Source organism: Lepus europaeus, chromosome 20, assembly GCF_033115175.1.
Source record: "Lepus europaeus isolate LE1 chromosome 20, mLepTim1.pri, whole genome shotgun sequence".
Taxonomy (NCBI): Eukaryota; Metazoa; Chordata; class Mammalia; order Lagomorpha; family Leporidae; genus Lepus; species Lepus europaeus.
In genome coordinates this window covers 32,740,200-32,758,960 of record NC_084846.1, presented here as the reverse complement: position 1 = coordinate 32,758,960, position 18,761 = coordinate 32,740,200, and the positions used below count along the sequence as shown (strand labels likewise).

The following is an 18,761-nucleotide window of genomic DNA, read 5'->3' as shown; positions in this document are numbered from 1 at the left end:
GACTGAAGATAGCCATGCTCTAAGTATGCACACATCCCCTGCCTTCCTCCTAACAGAACCCCCTTCCCTTCTGGTGCCCCTACCATTTCAGGAGGCTGCCCCAACCCCATTCCAGGAAAGGGTCGTGTCCACACTAAGTGCACCATGGGAATCTTGACTCACATCTAACCATGTGACAAAACCTATAGCCAATGAGGCAAAGGCGAGTTTGCTCCAGGAAGAGGTGCTTCCCTGATAGGTTTTCTTGTATTCCACAGAGCAGGAGGAAGAGGTTATTCCTTTTCTGTTCCTAGATCTCATGCCAGAGACTACTGTTGTCACCTCGACATCACAGAAGACAACACTGAGGATAAAGCACATCCCCCAAGAAGCCAGAGCCCCGAGACAGAGAGCAGCAGAGCCAGATGCCACAGCGGCTGGAGCCCCACTACTCCAGCACTTCTTTTTGGGGTTTTCTTTGTTTGCAGCTGAAGCATGCTAACCCTTACAACACGCATACCCTAGAATGTTCTGGCCAGGAAGTAGGGAGGTGTGAATGTGTTATACATGCTGGCGTTAGCATGAGAAAAGCTTACTGAGCAGCTGGTCCCAGGAACGGCGAGTCTTATGTCAGACAAAGTGCAGCCCATAGCATCAGAAAGTAGGAAGACCAAGGTGTAAAGTCGGCATCTGAAGTGAGGTGCAGAGGCCAGCACCAGGCACAATACCTGCCCTCTGTGCGCTGTTGCCACAGGGGACCCAAGGCACCAGGGCTCACCCAAGGAAGGACAACAGAACAAGAGACCCACTGTAGCCGCGCTCTGCTTCTCCAAGTGCCAGGAAAACACAAACTCTCAGCACCTGCTTCGCCCCCAGGCCCCCATGTACTGCTATTTGTCGGTATTTTGTAGGGTGCTGATCTCAGGAGTCCCATGCTGGCAAAAAGGGATGACAAGCCATGAACAAAATGTCCCCAAACTCAAACCAGCCACTCAAGAAAAGTGGCCACCCAGGGACTCTGTCTCCAGACAACAGCCTTTCCTCCATGAGCTCCACGCCACAGCCAGCAAGTCCTCTGACGGTGGCTCTGTGTCACTAGAAGAGTCTCTACACTTGGAGGGGACGGAATACCTGGCCATAACCTGGCACTCAAAACCAGCATTTTAAAAAGTGCTTACTGCTTGGCTTCATTACAGAATGTATGCAGTTCTAGAAATGTCCCCACTGGTAATAACTCATATTTTAGAGCTCATCTGATCAAATGCGTTTTTCTTTACTTGCTTAGAGTAAAAGTAAACACCGGGAAGACATCTGAGACAGCTACACCTGTGCAGCATTTTAGTCGAACAAAGTGTTTATCGTCCCCTTCTGTGATCCCATGTGATCAAAGGGTGTCGGTGCTTTGATGGGGAACAACAAAAGAGCTGGCAGATGATATCCTTGGAAGAGCCTGCACAAGCATCCTTGGAAGTGGGGGCCGACGCACCCCTGTGCTGGTAACCGTCAGAACTGCCAGGCACACAGCAGGGGAACTTGGCTCCTGGGCGGCTCAGGTTCTACCATGAGGGCCTAAGAGCTGAGCCCAGGGCTTGCAAAGCTGGATCAAACTCTAATTAACAAGTCGGGAAAAATGCACACAGCTCTGTCCAGCATCAGCACGGGAGACCCGCTGCCAGGCAGACACGAGGTGGCGGCGCTTGCCCAGTGGGGGCCGAGCTGACCCCGCCAACCAGCCACAGAGGGCAAGTCTCTACGGAGCCATCTGAGCAGGTCAGGGGTTGGGAGGTGGAAAAGAAGAATGTGGAAATGCAAATGTAGGGGAAAGAGCGCACCCACACGCTGCACAATCTATCAGTGACCGTGGACAGTAATGTCTCCTCTCCAACAACAAACGCTCTGCCCAGGAAAAACTGAACCTACAGTCTTTCCACCAGCTCACCTTGCAACCACCTCACCTTCTCATTCCTACTGTATCCGCTTTGGCGGCCTTTTAAAAATAGTGGTTTTATTAAGACAGTCTCCACATATCTACAATTCACCTGTTTAAAACTGTTCAACCCAATGACTTTGAATATTCACAGATTTGTGCAACCATTATCACAAGCAAATTTAGAAAGATTTTATTACCCTAAAAAGAAGCCCATAGCCATTAGGAGTCACTCCCCAATTTCTCTCTCCAAACCACCAACCCTCCCAGCCCCAGGGAACAACGCCCGTCCTGCACATTTGATGCAGGTAGAATCACACAGCACATGGTCTCTCGTGACTGGCTTTTCACCTAGCCCAAGCTTTCCCAGGTTCACCCCACCATAGCACTATTCACACCTGAAATGTGTCCATGAGTTACAAATCAAATTATGAAGTCCTAATTAAGACAGGTCCATGCTATTTTGTTGAGATTCCCCTGTTACAACTAAGTGCAAAGATTTCATATTATAAGTTTACAAATTTTCTGAAAGCCATTGAAGGCACTGGCTCCTAGGAACCAGTATTGGGGTCTTGACAGAGGGGCTTGATGGCTACCTGTAAGCAAGTGCTTGGCACCAAGGCATACGCACTCACTCAGCACCCAGTTATTGAGTGTCTACTGCACGTCAGACACTGTACTAAGCACAGGGGAGTCGGCACCAAACAATTAGTGCCCTGAGGGCAGGTGTTTCTGCTAGTGGCTAAGATGCCTGTGTCCAGCAGCAGAGTGCCTGGGTTCAGAGCGCCCTCGGGCACTGATACGCAGCTCTGGCCCTGGGCTCCAGCTCCCTGTATGCGTTAAGCAGTCCCTGGAAGGGAGCGGTGATGGCTTCGTGGTTGGGCTCCTGCCACCCTCACGGGAGACATGGATGGAGTTTCTGGCTCCCAGCATGTTCTCTCCCCTCCCTATTTGTCTCTCAAATAAATAAGTGATAAAAAGAAAGCACCCTTGTGGTGCATGTATTTTAGCCTTCTATGATAAAAAAATAATTTTAAAAAGGGAGTGTACAGAAAGCTTAGGGCGGTGGTTACCTTGGGCAGGAGGAGGGAAATGGGTAGGGAAAGAGGAGTCCAGAGGAAGATGCGAGGACACTATTGTTCCTAAACGGGGCTGTGGCTTCCTCTTGGTCAGGCTGGTGTGCTTCACAACTCACGTGTCTACTGTAGATATCTTCCACATATACGCACGGTCCCCAACTGATAGCTCAACTTAATTTTCTTACTACAATTGTGCAAAAACAGAAATGTATTCAGTGGAGACCCTACGTGGAGTCTGGGATCTGGATCTCTTCCTGGCTGGCACTGGACAGCCCGACCCTCGCTTGCCGCTGGACAGGGGCTCTGAGTAGTGATTCAAGTCAGCCGAGCTGCTGTGAGAGGAAGCCTCGGAGGCCCCACAGCGAGCTGTGTGCTGAGCTAGCATGTTCGCTGGGTTAGGGGTGTTACGTGTATGTTCAACCTCCAATATTTTCAATTTCCAACAGATTTATCAGCACCATAACCCCTTCGTAAGTGAAGAAGCACCTGTATGGACTATAACACAAAATTTGCTTTAAAAAAGAGCCACTCCTCTGGAAGGGAAAGTATCAACAGTGGTGTCCCTTAGGGACCCCCCAAGTTAATTTAAAATGTCATCAGGAATGTGGGATGCACAGAGTGGAGGATTCTTAACTGACTCGGTTATGCTTCAAGGGGTAGGGCACCTGTCAAGGAAGAGCACAGCAATGTAGCAAGGGGCAATTTTGCATATCTCTCAGAAAAATCCTGAGCTCCAAGCCACCAGTCACCTTGGCAAGCAGCCGAGGAAACATCCTATTAGAATGGGAATGTCACAAGACCACGATTTTTACATTGCAAAATGTCAAGTTCCTTTCACATTCACACACTTGGTTTGCACTAATATTGTGAGCCCATTTTATGAAAGAGAAAGTGGATACGCAGTGCGGTCCAGGTCAGCAGAGGCATTCGGTGCTAGTGCTAAGACCAGATCCCCAACTGCCTCGTGCTGGTCACACAACATCACACTCAAGTCCATGGTTCTAGTGAACCCACATTTGTCTACTCAAGAATGGAAGAGAGAAACGAGTTTCAGAAAATGAGGCTTAGAGTAACAGAAGGAAATACTAACGCTCTCTACGGGTAGACAGTAGAAGGGACTCAGGACTACAGAAGCAACACCAGCTACAACTGCAGTTGGCTTCAGACAGATTTATACTCAGCAACTCAGGAAAAGCTGCACGGCCGCAGGCCATCTCTTCCCTGAAAGCTCGCTGGCATTTTTACAAAATAACCCTCTCTTTACAACTAGAGTTAGAACACAGAACCAAATGAGTACTGTGACAATTACTATGTTCTGACAAATGGCACTAACTCAAAATCGCAGCTCCCATCTGGAATAGCCTAGGAGCTACTGCAGTTCCATCCCTAATCTTACTCTGATGTTAATTATTTCAGGAAAGCTCCAAAGCACAGTCAGTTGCTTCCTCCTGTACGGAAGAATTCGTGTTTAGACAAAAGGCATAGGTGACTGCATGGTGACGCAGCAGGTTAAGCCACCACTTGCAATGCAGGCATCCCATATGAGCGATGGTTCAAGTTCCCAACTGCTCCACTTCCCATCTAGCTCCCTGCTAATGTGCCTGGGAAGGCAGCAGAGGATGGCCCCACTGCTTCAGCCGCTGCACCCCTGTGGGATACCCTGATGGAGTTCCTGGTTCCCAACTTCAGCTTGGCCCAGCCTTGGTCACTGCAGCCATTTGGAGAGTTAACCAGTGGATGGAAAATCTCCCTCTTTCTCCCAACTTTGCCTTTGAAATAAATTTTTAACAAAAGAAAAAAAGGCATATGGGCTAGTTTGGCTGTATAAAGCCAGTACAGAACTCTCATATAACCAAAGCTCAGCCCTAGGACACATTAATATCACACACAAGGAAAATTTGTGCCTGGTCACTGACAGTACCTTCAACTCTAGACATGGATCACCAGGCAGACAGGAGAGAGGACATCTGGCTTGAACTAACTGGCCTCCAACCAAACACTACCAAACCAAAGGGCAAACTCTGAAGGAAACGTGTTAATGCTCTCTTTGCATATGAAAGTCAGCAAAATAGTATTATTTACCTAATAAACATGGTTTAACATTCTTAATGTCTATGGGGACAAGCACAGTAAAACAAAATGGCTAATTTTTCTCTAATAAAGTGAATTTGAATGAGCAATTTAAATCAGTATTAGGCAGCCAAATTATGTGTATTAATATCAACAGATCATTAGCATAATCCCAAGTGAATTCTTTCATTACTAAAAGTAATGCTAAGCCTGACTTTTCATTTCCCTTAATATTAGTTTATATATGATATAAATTAGGTTGGAAATAACTTTTGTTTGAACTAATCCACTTCCGCTTCCTCTGTGAGCATTCATATCCATGCAAACACACACAGACACGTATAATCACCCATACAGACATATTCACCCACACGCATGCATGCATGTGGGCACAAACACACACGTTCTGGGCAGGGCACGGCACCTCAGCCCCAAGGCCACCAGGCAAGCTTCCTACCCTCAGAGGAAAAAATGTGTTCCTTATTTTCTCAACATCTCTTTCCAACTTCCTAGCCTTTGAGGCTTCCTGTGGAAGGAGGTGTGGACATCAATGTAACAAGTAAACATGTAAAGTCTAGAAGTATAGCAAAGCAAAACCAACACAAGACAAAAACCTGCATAAACAAGCATCCGTCCAAAGTTCCTAACTGTTCCTAAGAACGCAACTTCATTTCAATATCACTGTGCAGACTTAGAGCAATGAGGGACATCTGTCCACGTTTGGGGCTAGAACGAAAAAGGGACCTGAGAAACCGGACTCAATGGCATTGGTGGATGGTGGGGAAGCTTCTGGCTTGAAAAGTGGACGGGGCAACACCCATGGGAGCCCCTGGGCAGTGAATCAGCAGGTTACACGCAGCAGATCCTGTGATAAAGGCCAGGCCATTCTTACTGGACTTTTCCAGACCAGTGCTGCCCAATGCAAGTACAATGAAAGCTGCATGCCTAGTTATAAACCTCCTACCAGCTACATTAAACATTTTAAAACATCTAAAATAAACCTTAAAAATATATTCCATTTAACCTAGTAGAGCTAAAATGTTATCATTGCAACATATACTTAGTATTTTTTAAGTTGTTCATGAGTGAGTTTACATGTTGTCTTGTGCTAAGTTTTTTTTTGGGGGGGACATGCAGAGTTAGACAGGGTCTTCCTTTTTCCGCTGGTTCACCCCCTAAGTGGCTGCTATGGCTGGCGCACCACGCCAATCTGAAGCCAGGATCCAGGTGCTTCCTCCTGGTCTCCCATGCGTGTGCAGGGCCCAAGGACCTGGGCCATCCTCCACCACCTTCCCAGGCCACTGCTGAGAACTGGACTGGGAGAGGAGCAGCCGGGACAGAATCTGGCGCCCTGACCGGGACTAGAACCCGGGGTGCTGGCGCCGTAGGCAGAGGATTAGCCTAGCGAGCCGAAGCGCTGGCCGTGCTAAGTCTTTAAACTACGGTGTGACTGATACTCTGAGTAGCCATGTTTCAGGGCTCAGCAGCCACATGTGGCCGTCGCACTGGACAGTGTTGACTTGAGAATCAAGCCCACGTAAGTCAATGTTGCAGCTCCTATGCTGTATCTGAGACATGCAGCAGCAAGTTTACCCCCAAAGCCATATCCGTGCTTCCTACAACCCTGTTGCCCTAATGTGGTCTCTTGGGTTGATTCCTTGGAAACAGAAACATTTACCAAAACCACTTTGCATTGCTAGTGTGGTACTGGATGCACCAATAGGGAGTGCTAGGTTTCACTTCCTTAAAAAGGACAACACTTAGCCAACACTGAAACTGCAAAGGCAGATGCTGGGCAGGATGAAATCCAAGAACTAGGCCTCCGCTGGAGAACTGCACACACCAATCACCCAGTGATTCTGCGATTCCTGCTGCCTCCAGTCCACGACCTCAGGTTCAGTAAAGACTGAGCCACGCATGCAGCCTTGTGCTTATTCTACTTGCAGACCCCAGGAGCCTCAACAACCACTGCGTCCTTGACAGTAGTTTCACGCTCTAAAAATGCTTCCCACCTTCCACTTCTGCTGAGCTTGAAGACGATGGCAGAGGTTCAAGGAGGAGAACGGCTTCCTTCTCGTAAGAACTGCCATGTGCCTACTCCTTATTTGCATGCATTCCCGCCCTCCCCCCCAATTAAATGTGCTGAAAATTCCAAAAGCCAATTTTATTTTCTACGAACCAGTGCATTTGTTCTTCTGTGAATGTGAGTCTTTTGTTAGAAGTGAAATACTTCCAGATGAACTGTTTGCTGATAGCTTGGTTGGTAGAATGTCTCTCTTCAATAACATAGCTTGAGCAAAGGAAGGGGTATTTTTCTCTGAAGGGAGGAGAGAGCTTCCACTTTGCTTATGGCCTTGTCTAAATACTGCTGGATTCAAAAGGCTTCCATAGTCTTGGCAGCTTACATCAAGAGCCTTGGGTGATCACTGATGTCATACATAAGAGTTAATTTTTAATTAGTATAACTTAAAAATTAATGTGCTTTACTGTGTACTTACTTCTCATGCAAGACTTTGTCCTCAATAAATATGAGAATTTACTGCAAAACTTGTTGTGTGTGTGTGTGCAAATTGATAAAATCTTAGTATAGAGTTGATCTACTGTGTACAAAGTTACCCGAAAATGAATCTTAATGGAGAATGGGACTGGGAATGGGAGGGGGAGGAGGAGTGGGAGTGGGGGTAGGGATGGGAAGGCAGGTATAGTGTGAAGAGTCACTGTATTCCTAAAGTTATACTTATGAAATTTGTACTCATTAAATATTCTTTGGCAAAAATAAATGAAAGGGGGGGAAAAAATAACAAGGCTTGGATACACCACTAGCCAGTTCAGTCCATATAGTCACAATCTTTCTACTTGCTTTATGATGTTTTGGAAGAGAATGGAGAGATCCAAAATGTTTCTGGACCTGAACATTTCTTCCTCATCCAGAGTGAAGTTACAACCGAAGGAGAACTCATTTCAGAAAGAAACTGAGTTACTATTGGGAAAAAGCAGACTTTTTGGAAAGTTGAATCAAACGTCTGGACGGGAGGAGTTTTACAAGCATTTTGATCACTCTCCCCAACATCATCACCCATCTGTCATTCCAGTTTCCCTCAAAGTTACAAAGAAACTTTTTTTTTTTTGGACAGGCAGAGTGGACAGTGAGAGAGAGACAGAGAGAAAGGTCTTCCTTTGCCGTTGATTCACCCTCCAATGGCCGCCACAGCCGGTGCACTGCAGCCGGCACAACGCGCTGATCCGAAAGTAGGAGCCAGGTGCTTCTCCTGGTCTCCCATGGGTGTGCAGGGCCCAAGGACTTGGGCCATCTTTCACTGCACTCCCTGGCCACAGCAGAGAACTGGCCTGGAAGAGGGGCAACCGGGACAGAATCCGGCACCCTGACCAGGACTAGAACCCGGTGTGCCAGTGCCACAAGGTGGAGGATTAGCCACAAAGAAACTTTTTAAAAGTCAGTTGACTGGGGCCAGCGCTGTGGTGTAGGTAAAGCTGTGGCCTGCAGTGCCAGCATCCCATATGGGCCCCGATTCCAGTCCCGGTCACTCTACTTCCGATCCAGTTCTCTGCTACAGCCTGAGAAAGCAGAAGATGGCCCAATTCCTTGGACCCCTGCATCCGCATGGGAGACCTGGAAAAGGCTCCTGGCTTCAGATCAGCACAGCTCTGGCCGTTGCGGCCAATTGGGGAGTGAGCCAGCAGATGGAAGACTCCCTCTCTCTCTGCCTCTCCTCCTCTCTGTTTCACTCTTTCAAATAAATAAATAAATAAATATTTTTTAAAAAAGAAAAGCTTGCAAAACTAGCAATGGAACCTAAGGAATGGAAGTAGAGAGAACAAATGTTCTAACTTTAGCTTGTTAAATTACATTAAATAGAGCCCTGTCTCAGAACTACCAATCCCGTAGAATTTTCGGCAGAACGATTCCAACTATTCTGTATCTGGGTAATCCAATAAAGTGGCAGCCAGCCACTTGTGCTACTGAGCACTTGAAAGGAGTCTAGTACAAGTGAGGAACTGAATGCTGTCTAACTTAAGGTGAAATAGACATATGGCTAGCCGGTACTGCTTTAGACAGCAGACCTACATACAGTGACGGCAGGCCTAGCTCACTTGTGTCTTTGTGCCTCCACAGCACAACAGCCTTGAGCTCTGAAGCCCATTTAAAATACAAAGCACTTTATGACTTCCTTTTTTTAAAAAGGGCATTCAATAATGAAATAGAACAGCCAGGCAGCAGAAGGTCTGCAAGGAAATTCTCTAAGGATGATGCTACTCTTTTACGGTGAGACAGTAAGGAGGAGGGAGAGTTCACAGCACGGGTCTGTGGGCCCTAGATGGCAGTCCCGGCCCTAGCTCCTCCACCATAGGGTAGCTCCTGAGGTCCTGGGCTCTGATTTTCTCACACAAGGTTGAAAGCCGCTCAACAATATCCCAGGTCCCTCCTCATTCTATACCTCCTCAGTCCATCTCGTATTCATTAGGAGATGTCTGTGGGAGCCGAGAGATTGGTTGATTTAAAATAATATTGTACACTGCTGATAGTATATTGCAGATAGGCTGAGGCTGGGTAACAGGACCGGCAACCTCTTGAAGCAAAACAATGCAGTAATTAGGCCATATTGTACAGACAACATTCAAAAATCAGATCCCACAAAGATAGACAATTAATTCCAAATGAGGAGAAAGGTCACCTGCACAAACAGCTGGTGGACGGCTCTAGCTGGCTGCAGGGCAGAAAGTTTGCTTGCCACTTGGCAACGCACACATCCCAAGCCTGGGGCCTCAGATGCCAAGGGACACTCACAAGGGTGCCCCGCAGAGCCAACTCCCAGTGCAGCCCAGCACTTTCCTAACTGGGATTTCCTCGAGCCATGCAGAACGTGAGTAAGCGTTCGTGTTTGTCAGTAGCTTTGAGACACATCAGTGTGCGCTGTGACACCAAGCAGCCCACACCAGAGTCAAGGGGTCCACCTTGACCCTCTGGGCAGGGGCCATGTGAGAAATGGGCTAGCAGCCTCCTTTCCCAAGGGCCAAGCAGAAGGAGAAGCAAGAAGGTGCCCAGAGAATGTAACCCAAACAAAGGTGTTAGGACAGCATCTCCAAGTGGAAATCCGATAGACATAATAGACAAGAACAGAAAAAGGGAAGGGAGGGAGGGAGAGAGGAAGGGAGGGAGGGAGGGAGGGAGAGAGGAAGGGAGGGAGGGAGGGAGGGAAGAAGAGAGGTAAGAAGGGAGGAACAGGAAAGGAGAATCCACTTGTTCTGAAAATTAAAATATTTCAGAAGCCTGAAACACGCACACAAGTGAAGTTCAAAAAGTTAATATAAAATGGAATTAAAAGCTAAGCTTATTGTGGGTCAAAAAAAATTTCTGGGGCCCAGCATTGTGGCGTAACAGATTAGGCTGCCACCTGCAATGCTAGAATCCCATTTGGGCACCAGTTCAAATCCCGGCTGGTCCACTTACGATCCAGCTCCCTGCTAAAGCTCCTAGGAAAGCATAAGACAGCCCAAGTCCTTGGGCCCTTGCAGCCGTGTTGGGGACCTGGAAAAAGCTCCTGGCCTCTGGCTTTGGCCTGGCCCAGCCCTGGCCATTGTGACCATTTTTTGGGAGTAAACCTGTGTATGGAATATCTCTCCCTCTCTTTCTCTGTAACTCTTCCTTTCAAATAAATAAATCCTAAAAGAAATTTTTGAAATCCATGAATTTTCTTAAAACTTTTTGAAAACCTTCGTATGTGATTTCAAAAAAAAAAATGCATCAAAATTTATCTCTGAACTCCACATTCCATGGACATTTTAAGATCCCCTCATGCAGTCATAAAAGATAAAGCATTGGCGAGTGATCAGTGGATGCTATTAACCATATGTCTGTTTAGCACTAGGTCCGTTTCTCTTTTCCTGCATCTGTTTTTGCAGTAATCTTGCTCTTCTAGCAGAAAATGCTTTTACAAAACATACCCCAAAGTGATGCTGCTAACCTATAGGTTTTCCAAACCAGTGTTGGGTTACTGCCACCATTGTGCACAAACCAGGTACCCCACCGAACAGCAGATGGCCCTCAGCAGGGCCAACACTTGGCCCCAGGTGGCAGCTCAGAGAACACACTGTCCAGTTAATCCCCACACAGGCTGGGATTGGAAAACACCTGATGCCCTCATCTCTCAAAAGCTATACAGGGCAGGTGTCTGGCCTAGCAGCTAAGAGGCAAGTCAAGGCGCCTGCATCCCATATCATAGTGCCTGGGTTCCAGTCCTAGTTCCAGCTCCTGACTCCAGCTTCCTGCCAATGCACACCCTGGGAGGTAGTGGTGATGGCTCACATAGTTGGGTTCCTGCCTCATGCGTGGGAGACCTGGAATGGGTTCCTGGCTCCTGGCTCCAGGCTGGCACAGCCCCAGCCATTGTGGGCATTCTCACCAGCCGATGGGAGTTCTTTCTCTCAAACAATTTTTAAGTTGAACAAACAGTCATCCAATACAGTTCATGGGGGGAAATTGGCATTTTAGCAAAAGCACACAAACCAGGGGGCCTGTGTCCACCCCCCCACACACACACACAGCTGCTTATGAAGAACCCCTTACCACTGAGACTACTGCATGGCTCCCGAGTCACTGCCCATGGACAGTGCAATCCAACTGGCAGAAAGACCACCAGAGAAGCAGCAAGTACAGCACCCTGAGTGACTGACTGCTCAAGAGCTACTTACAGCTTTGTGATTTTTTCATCTGCAAGTTTTTTCATCACAATTTTTGTGCATGTGATTCAAGATAAAAAAAAGTCAATCCAACCCTCCTGCCAATCTAGGTGACTGTGAAATTTAATTAACAGCAGTTACCATTACACCAAAGGCAAAGAAATTTCTTCTACACATGATGGAATATTCCAGAAGAAATTGTCGAAAGAACTCAAAGGTCCAACAGAAGAATGTCTGTTGCAGTCATGGCACCCTGGCTTGTAGTTTTGGGTTCACAGAGCTCCTAACTACACATTCGCAAGTCCTGCTGGGATTACCCTTGTTCAAGTTTACCTTCTGCATTTAAGAACATAGAGGACTTGCATATATCCTGGTCATGACTCTATTAAACAATCAGTACAGAAAATCCTACTTATCATTCCTAGGGTGAACATCAAGGTGACAACAGAAAATGTTGCCATTTACCTGGGTCCATTACTGCTGTAGAGAATCCAGAGAAATAAACATCTCAATCCATAGAGAAATGTTCTTTTCCCAATTAAGCTTTTGATAACTGCACATACGATACTGATGTTTACCCTTTTTCCATTTGCATTTTAATTTAAAAGTCTATGTTGACTTCATTTTTATGGTGCAATATACTTATATTTTCAAAATCTTAACTTCTTACCCTGGTGTGTTTGGGGGGCTCCGTTTTAATATTTAATTTTCTATCCTGCACAGTTACTAGAAAACATCTCATAGCTAATATATTACTTTGCTTACTTTTTTCTTGACTCTGAAATTATCCATTTGGCAATCACATTACTAATACGAAAAAAAATCTTATTTCAATTATAAAAGCAAATGTAACCCATGATTAAGAAAACTGTTTTGCAAATCAACCATTGTTTATTTCAGAATATAATCAAGTACCACAGACTAGATTAAAAGCTTAAAGATAAAGGTTTTTTTTTTTTCCTTGCAATTTAAAACAAAGGTAATCAAACCTTCCTGCCAATCTAGGTGATTGAAATTTAATTACCAGCAGTTATCATTAAAACTACGGCAAAGCAATTTATTTTGCTCATAATTGAACATTCCAGGAAAAAAAATTTCTAAAGAGTTCTCAGAAAATGTATTTTTAAATTAATTTTAACCTGATTATCTCATTTGTTATGTCTCAGTTGGTAGCGCAGAATAAATGACACACTTGGGTGATGTAGTTAAACAACAGCAAGTGAGAACCTACTCTCAGGAAAATCAGATAACTTGGAGCATAACACTGAGTAAATTATTAGATCTTGACTCTGCACAAACACAACCGGATCTGAACCGCCCACTGCTATTCCTCAAGGGGAGCATGAGCCCAGGTGGAGCCCCCCGCTCTGGATGTGGATGCTACAGACCCATGGCTCCTTCAGGAGCGCTCAGTGCCCCAGTGCATCCTCTGGCTTCCAGAGGTGTTCCATGCTGGCTTCCTGAACAGACACGCATGATGCTGTCCTTGGGCCTGTAGGCATAGCTGTCCAGGAAGGGGCAACCACCCAGGGACAGGATCAACAGCCTCATCAGCAAAGTCACAACAAGGCCAGGAGCTTCCCCATCACCCCGTTTTTACCTAAGCTTTCTGGAAAATTCCTGCTCGTCCTTCGAGGCTGAATCATGTCACCACCACAGATCCCCCTAACGAGGCCTTGACCCCCTTCCCCTGCACAGAGCTCATGCGATCAGACTAGAAGATACATTGCCACCTGCTTGTCTGTCTCAGCTGCTACTGGCTAAGGGAAAGGCTCTTGATTGGCCTCTCTGCTCCAAGCACTCAGGACTACACCTGAAACCTGGAAGACACTCAGTAGCTGCTTAACGAAGCCCAAAACGCAAGATCACATTTCACGTGTGATGGAAGAGACAGGTGTTGTGGGTGTCGGGCTTATTTCTGCACCTAACTGAGCCTTCTTTTCCATTACTCCAAAGAATTCAGTTTATTGACACCAAGCACTTGGTAAAAGCCTGGGGCCCTGTGCTCAATGCTCTTCATACATCCTCTCCTTAATCCCCACAACTCTTCTGTGAAGTGGGTCCTGTGTTAGCATTAGCTTCATTTACAGATGAGCCAAGTGAGGCTGCACGAAGTCCATAACTCATCCCAAGACACTCACTTGGTCAGCCGTGGAGCCACAATTCAAAGACACTAATCCCAGTACCCCAGAGCTAGAAGGAAGCCCAGAATCACCACATCCTCACGTAACCTCCTTGAAGTTGGAGCGTACACGTTAACCCCTGGCACACAGTAGGTCCTTGAAAGTGGTGATTAATAGATGCACGGAGGGCCCTAATGTCTCAGGGAGAGCCCAGCTGCCACCACAAAGAGCCTCTGTTCTTGCCTGCCCAACACCTCCCAGGTGTGAATTGCTTCTCTCCTCTGAATTATTCATGATCCACACAATGCTAAGGGTGCTTAAATCAGAGAACCACAATTCCATGTTTTTCCAAAGTGCCTGATTAATCAGTGAATTAGGCAATGTAAGTTCCTGGGCTCCAAATAACACAATCATGTCCACTCTTGGAATTTCAGCCGTCACGTAATTCCCCAGTTTTTGTCCCAGAGGAACACAAGGCAGGAGCGAGGACCGTGGTTAGCAGCTGTGTCCTTTCTGGAAAGCCATCACCATCAGCTAGGGCGTGCATCCTGCTGCTTCTAACCAAGGTATCCTTCCCAGGGCTGAGTCAGGGCTTTCAATCCGGTTCTATAAAGCTGCATGAGGATCCAAAACCTCACCCCGCACGCCGGCGATACTAGCACCCCAGTAAGTCAGCCAGACGACTTGCCCCTCTCTCTCCTGCTCCTACCGTCCCTTCGCCACCTCTCCTCCACCAGTTGATTTTCTCGTGGGCAGCTTTCAGGGCGGGAAAGCCATACGCTAACAGTCAGCCAACATCACTGTGTTTTAAGTTCAATGTTAGTCAACCAAAATGAATTGAGAAGCAGCAGCAGCAGCAGCGGTTTGAGGGTACTAAAAATAAGCTGCAGCATTTGCTGAGTTCTCAGAATTCAAACCACAGGCGGTCGACTTGTTGCTGCGCTTAATAAGATAGGACTGCTCTGCCCCCTTGGCTGCTACTGGCAAAAACTTGAACTAGGTTGTGAACCGCACAAGGCTGTGTTTGTGAATAGTTGGCAGCGATGGAGAAAGGAAGTGACATTTCCCTGGAATGACACCTGCCAAAGAAAGATAACAGATGGCTTTCCAGTGATCACCTGGAGCCACACCACAATCGCACCTTCGTCAGACTCACCCCGCATGCAAGGTCTGATCAGTTACGTGTCTATAGATATGGCTCCTTTTATGCCCGGCTGGCTGTCCAATGCCTCCCAAAAGGCGTCCTCGCCTTGGAGTTTAATTTAGGAACAATAATAAAAAGACCACAACAGGGCTTCATACGTTATTAACACATCGAGCATTTCCATTAGGTCCCAAGACCTTCCCGCCCCTCCAATACTGCCTCGCACACCAGCCAGCCCTTCAGGGCTTGCCATTAGAGTTCTCAGTGACCACAGACGCGGGGAGCCCTGCCTAATGCATCATTCTGATTAGAAACCTGTCATACTCAGGAATCGGAGTCTGTCCATTGATTCCCACTCCTTCAGAGTCGTTAGCTAATTTTTTCTCCAATTAGATCCGCTGATCAACTGTAGAAAGGCTCAAATAAGCCGTCCCTTTGCTCAGCCACACTGCAAAGGGGTGAAATGTTCGCTTTCAAAGTAAAATTACAGAGTATCCTAAGGAAATGTCCAAGGAGAGTCAGTCCCTCTCTGTCTCTCTCCCTCCCCCCTCCCCCCCACGATGTAAAGGTGCCGAGTCAGGAGCTCGGTTCGACCTCGCTTCCCCCCAAACCCACTTCCATCAAGACCAGGACACCAGCCCTCCCCGCTGCCACCTCACACCCGTGCCCCAAGCGAGCGTCTCCACAGCGCTCATTTCTGAAACAAACAAAGAAAACCAAGTCTGCGAGGAGCCAGGGTGTGCGCCCCTCGCCTTGGGATTTGGGTATCCAGGGTGGCGGGCGCCGCGCCTCCAACAGGTCGGGGGCGCCCGGCTTCGCCCTGAGCTTCCCCGCCCCGCCGGCCCCCAACTCCCGCGGCGCCACCCAGCGCGAGGTTGCCGGGCTCCTTTCGCCGCGCGCCTGCTGCGCCCGCAGCCCAGCGCCCCGGCGCCCGCACACGGAGGGCGCCACCGCCGCCCGCCTCGGCTCTGTCAGCTGTCGGCGCCTAGGTGCGGTGGGCGCCCAGGGACCCTGGGGCAGCCGAACGAGTGTGCCCCCCGCACGCCAGCCCCGCCGGCCCGCCACAGGTAGCTCGGGGCGTGCCAGGGCGCGGGGCGAGGGCAGGGGGCGCGCCCCGGCACGGCCGCCGCGCCCGCGGAGCTGGGACTCACCGGAGGACACCGAGGAGCCGGACAGGCTGGAGTTGCTGGACGCAGCCATCTCGGGCGCCCCGCGCGTCGCTGCTCGCTCAGCCGCGCTGCCGGCGCCGCCGCCGCTGCCCTGGGCCGGCCGCTCGCAGCCTCCGCGGCCCCCAGCCCATGGCAAAGTGCTGGGGACGCGCAGAAAGCACGAGCCTCCGGACTCTGCCTGCACTTCCTGCTCCACCAGATGACGCGCTGCTGCCGCCGCTATTTATTTGTGCTTTCCGTCCCTCTCCGCGCCTTTGCGCGCTTTTCTCGGGGGGCCGGGGAGGGGAAGGTGCGAGCGCAGGGCGCACGGGGGGCGGCCGGCAGGGCGCGCGGGTCGGGGCTCTGGCCAAGCCTCACGGCCGTCGGCGCTACCCCGCGCGCGGCTGGGACCTGGGCGCGCCGGCGGCCCCGAGCCGCCCCGCCAGCCCAGCGCGCACCCACGGGCTGGGCTCCCGCCTCCGCGGCCGTACTCCGAGCTGCACCGGCACCGGCACCGGCGGCGGGAGACACACCGACAGCGCGACCTCCCCCTCCTCCCTCCGCCCCAGCCTGGCTCGCGCGCACACAAAGGAAGGAGCAGAGCCGCGGGCTGGTTCAGCTGCCGCGGGCTTGACAGCTCCTGCCTCGGGGGCTGGGGGCTGGGGGCTGGGGGCTGGGGGGGGGGGGGAAGCCGAGGGTGGGAGCGGCCCCCGAGGTGCCGGGGAGGCCGGCGGGGGGCGCGGATGCCGCGCGCCGCGCTGCTCGCGGGGTCAGAAGGCGACCGGGCGGGAGCTACAGGGGGAGGCGGTGGCGCCCGGCGACCCGGAGGGCGAGGGCGGGATCGCGCTGGACGCGGGGCTGGGCCGAGGGGCTCAGGAGTGGCCAGGGCGGCTGAGGAGCGCGCCTTCCACTTCCCTCCCGATTGTCCTTTGTTTTTCTGGAGCTGGGGACCCCTGCCCAGCTCCCCCAAACACCCCGGAAGCCACTCCAGCTACACTTAAGTATCCCAGGCACGGACTGTGCCCGCCGGGGCCACGGGCCTTCTGAGAGTAGCCTTCAAAGAAACGGACGTCCCAAATGTGCCAACTGGGGCTCACACAAAGCCAGTGGCAAAGAGATTCTCCGGCTACGTGGGGCAGAGGAGCCTCCCAAGAGCCCCGAGACTTGGCAGAGGGCCTGACTGCACCCTTTCAGGGCCAGGGACCACTCAGGTGTGAGACAGACTGCCGGTGCAAGGTGTGTGCCTCCTCCCACCCCCATTTAAACCTAAATTAATTTCACTGGGAGGAACTATCACGCAGATTTTTAAAGTCTGTTTCACGCTCCCAGCAGGGCAATTGGTTCTTTGAATCCTGAAGCAACAGAAAACTGTGAAATTTGAACAGAAATTGGTAGATCAAAGGGAAAAGCAAACATTAAAGGCACGAAAATGCTCTCATTATATAGCAAAATGGAAAGTGTTCACGTCGGGGTGGCTCAATTTCTAAAAACACGGCTAAAAGGACATAGTCAATTTAAAAATTAGCGGAAGCGACTGGGGAACAGCAGCCAGGTCCTGGGGGGGGGGGGGGTGTCCACGTGGACCTAACACCGTGTGGATAATAAATGTTAAGTAATCACAGTACGCACCCATGTCATGCTCCCCAGATGATGTCGGCCATATGTGTTCCCTGCGGGATGCCAGTGTGTCTTCCCAGTAAGACTGCATCTTTAAAGTGTGGCTTGCTGAAGAGCACAGGGCCGGGCAGTGGCGGGCAGTGGCTGCCAGTGGCCTCCGACCGTGTTTTTCAGACCATCATCGGCTTGCACCTTGTAAGCCGCGCTGCCTGGTCGCTTCCTCCATCCTCTCCCAACATCTCCCTCTTTTGCGCCGGGCAGCCTTGATGCAACTTCATCAGGAACCCTTCAGGGAGCTGCATGCCCTTGACCTCTCTCTAGGAGCAGAACTCCCCCCCTTCCCCAGGTCCTGATGGAAGGTGGCCTTGGCCTGCATCCCTGCAGGTCTTTCAATGGCGGCTCAGCCCTGCGCCCCAGCAGGAGTGTTGCTCTTCTGGCTTTGAAGACAAACCTGGGTTCACACCCTGGATCTTCCCCCTTGCCAGCCATGAGATCTTTAGCAAATGACTCTGACTTGGTGGGCCTCACCATCTCCACCTGCAACAACAACAAAAAAAACCCAGATGAGGGAGTGTGTTAAGTGAGGGTTAAATGAGATATGTACAAAACCACAATGCACCTGGCCCAAAGTCCACGTTCCCGACCAATTGTAAATTGCGGCCTGAAGGATCCTGCCTGTAGTTTAAGCAACTTTCATTTTATCAGGAGAGAGCTAATCAGTGATTTGTTCTACCAGGGGAAACAGCTCCTCCCTGGCCCACGAGCTACACCTTTCTTGTCCCAAATTGAGCAACAGGTACAAGTTTCATTACTCATCTCTGAAGTCACAGAAATGCAACTCGGACTCTACTTGTGCAGTTCGGATGGTAGCATCGATAGCATTGCCTTATAAACTTTAGTTACTTAGAGAAAGCAAAGCATGGCCCGGTCACGTAGGTGACTCTCATGATTCCATGACAAATAGGGGGCAGTTGT

At 49.6% G+C, this 18,761-nt stretch overlaps 1 protein-coding gene across 1 annotated transcript in view; it reads right to left on the bottom strand.

Moving 5' to 3' along the window:
- Positions 1-16,535, bottom strand: part of CHN2 (chimerin 2) — a 275,775-nt gene extending 259,240 nt beyond the window's left edge. Inside the window, exon 1 of the mRNA XM_062178946.1 lies at positions 16,173-16,535. Within this exon, the coding sequence (XP_062034930.1) occupies positions 16,173-16,221 (49 nt within the window). The 5' untranslated portion in view covers positions 16,222-16,535. The remainder of the gene's footprint in view (positions 1-16,172) is intronic.
- Between the last annotated feature and the right edge of the window lie 2,226 nt (positions 16,536-18,761).